The sequence below is a fragment of the Palaemon carinicauda genome, chromosome 6 (genome assembly GCF_036898095.1).
Source record: "Palaemon carinicauda isolate YSFRI2023 chromosome 6, ASM3689809v2, whole genome shotgun sequence".
Taxonomy (NCBI): Eukaryota; Metazoa; Arthropoda; class Malacostraca; order Decapoda; family Palaemonidae; genus Palaemon; species Palaemon carinicauda.
In genome coordinates, this window is record NC_090730.1 from 97,568,168 (window position 1) to 97,571,062 (window position 2,895).

Consider the following 2,895-nt stretch of genomic DNA (forward strand, 5'->3'; position numbering starts at 1 on the left):
GGTTTTCCTGAATCGTATGAACACTGACGTCGCTCAACAATTTAGGGTTCTGTTCTTTCAGTTGCTTAGCTGTTAATGTTGGATTTTCTTCTAGGGTTCGCTTTAATATATGTAAAGTACGATCAGGAATCTTCCGGGGAGTGGAACCAGCCTGGGAGTGAGAAGGGACCTCGGTGCTACCTCCTGCCTTGTACTTCGCTACCAAGTGCCTCACTGTCCTCTCGTTTACGCCAGTTTTCTTCACGATTTCCTTCGTTTGCACCACCTAAATTATGACAGGTTATCACTCTAACAATGTCATCGTGACTTGTACGGGGTCTAGACATCACGGGGGGGGGGGGGGTTTGATACACAAAAATGCCACTCGAACTCACAAAAGAACGATTGCAACTCGGCCCTCTCAACCTGACACAACCTCACTCCACGACTACAGGAAACACACTGGCTAGCTTCCACCTACGCAGATATGTAGATGCCAACTTGTATAAAAAGATGCCAATTAGTCAATTTGTCCCAGTCGATTTTTTCCCCGATAAACCCCATGCCTCCGATTTGCGCGGAACGCTGTGTCCGGGCCACTACCCGGACACAGCGATCCGCGCTGACTGTATATATTTACAGTAATACCTTGAGATACAAGCTATCCAAAACACGAGAAAATTGAGATATGAGAAGAGTTCCGAGCAAATTTTTATTCGGAGATACGAGGAAAAATTTGAGATACGAGGTACAGTAGTTCCCTATGTGGCCGCCAGGTGGCCGCGTGTGTGAGAGGCTGCTCATGAGGACAGCATCACTCGGTCTTTCCCGTCGGATCTCCGTCGTGTGAAGCTAACTCTGAGCATCGGCCGTATTGTTTGCTTTTTTTACGTGTTTTTTGCGTGAATCAGTGCAGAATTAACCCTTATACCCCCAGGCTCCTTGGAAATTTCCAACCCTTAACCTCCAAGGGGTTACTTTTTCCACAGCACATTTTGCAGTATATATTTTTTTTAATTGCTCTAACATCCTTAATTTTTGTCATAGAGAGGTCAGGTTGGTCTCATTCTCTTGGAAAATGCCTGAATTGTCTCCAAAAATTATCAAAATTATGAAAATAAAATTTTTTATAGCATTTTTTTGCAAGGACGTACCAGTACGTCCATGAGGGTAAAGGGATGAGTTTTGTGAGATGTACCAGTACGTCCTTTTGGGGGTAAAAGGGTTAAGTGAATGAACAAAGGGTCCAAAGCAAACAAATGCAAACAAAGGTAGTGAGAAGAAAAAGCGTATGATGATAATGGAGCCGAAACATGAAATAATCCCAAAAGATGAGAGTGGTGTATGATGTTCCTGAGCTGTCGCACCATTACGAGAGGAGTTCATCAGCTATATGTACCATCATCAAGCAGAAGGATGCTATAAAGAACACAAAGCCTTCCAAAGGAGTAACCATCCTCTCCAAGTTGCGTAGTGATATTCAAGACGAGATGGAGAAGCTTCTTTTGATCTGGATAAAGGAGAAACAGATGGTGGGAGATAGCGCTGACCAAGACGATCATATGCGAGAAAGCCAGTCGAATCTGTGAGGACTTGAAAGGGAAGCAAGCAGCCGAGAAATGGGAGACTTCGACGCCAGCGGAAACCTTCAAAGCCAGTCGTGGCTGGCTGGATAATTTCAAGAAAAGGACTGGGATACACTTGGTTGTGAGGCATGGGGAAGCAGTAAGTTTCTACGGCGGATTTCGTCACAACCTTTGCCTCAGTTATCGCCCAACATGGCTTCATCCCCCAACTGCGATGAAACAAGCCTTTTCTGGAAGAAGATACCCAGGAGGACTTTCATCACGGCTGAGGAGAAGAGACTACCGGGCCATAAACATATGAAGAACCGGTTAACTCTAGCCTTGTATGCCAATGCCAGCAGTGACTGTAAGATCCAGCCACTGCTGGTGTACCCCTCTGAAAACCCACGTGCTTTCAAGAGCCAAAGGATCTTGAAAGAGAAACTGCAAGTGATGTGGCACGCTAATGCAAAGGCTTGGGTTACCTGGCATTTCTTCACAGAATGAGTTAATCTATGCTTTGGTCCTGCAGTCAAAAAATATTTTGCTGAAAAAAACCTGCCATTGAAATGTCTCTTGGTCCTGGACAATGCCCCTGGTCACCCTCCTGGTCTCGAAGAGGATATTCTTGATGAATTCATGTTCATCAAGGCCCTTTATCTTCCGCCCAACACCACGCCACTCCTTCAGCTCATGGACCAACAAGTTATTTCCAACTTTAAAAAACTGTACACGAAGCATTTGTTCAAGAAATGCTTTGATATCACAGACAACACCAATTTCACCCTTTGGGAATTTTGGAAAGGACATTCTAACATCGTCCATTGTTTCAAAATTATAGACGATGAATGGCACGGTGTCACAAGATGAACTCTTGATTCAGCTTGGAAGAAATTGTTGCCAGCTTCCATCGCTGATAGGGACTTTGAAGGGTTTGATACGACAGACCCTGATGACCCCGATCCTGTTGTAATGGATGGAATCGTGTCTGTTGGAAAGTCCATGGGGCTGGAGGTAGACGAGGAAGACGTGAACGGCCTTGCCGAGGAGCATCAGGAAGAGCTCACGACACAGGAATTGATCAAGCTCCAGGAGATGACACATTCGGAGGTGTTGCAGGAGCTCAGTAGCGAGGAGGAAGTGGAAAACGAGGGCCACCTTTCTATAGCAGAAATAGCGAAGTGGCAGGAGTTTTCAAATTTTATGGAAAAGAGGCACCTGGAGAAGTTGGCGAGTGGTCGTGCGTTAGCCTTGTGTGACGACACTTGCGTGCATCATTTTCACAACATATTGAAGGGGAGACAAAAGCATAGATAAGTTCTTTTTAAACAGGCCGTCAAAAAGCGCAGGT

General features: G+C 45.4%; 1 protein-coding gene across 1 annotated transcript; it reads left to right on the forward strand.

The window, feature by feature from the left end:
- The first annotated feature begins 1,757 nt into the window (after nt 1-1,757).
- Nucleotides 1,758-2,414, forward strand: LOC137643161 (tigger transposable element-derived protein 1-like). Its single transcript, XM_068376013.1, has 2 exons — nt 1,758-1,911; nt 2,077-2,414. The coding sequence occupies exons 1-2, from the start codon at nt 1,758-1,760 to the stop codon at nt 2,412-2,414; spliced, it is 492 nt and encodes a 163-aa protein (XP_068232114.1).
- Nucleotides 2,415-2,895: the final 481 nt, after the last annotated feature.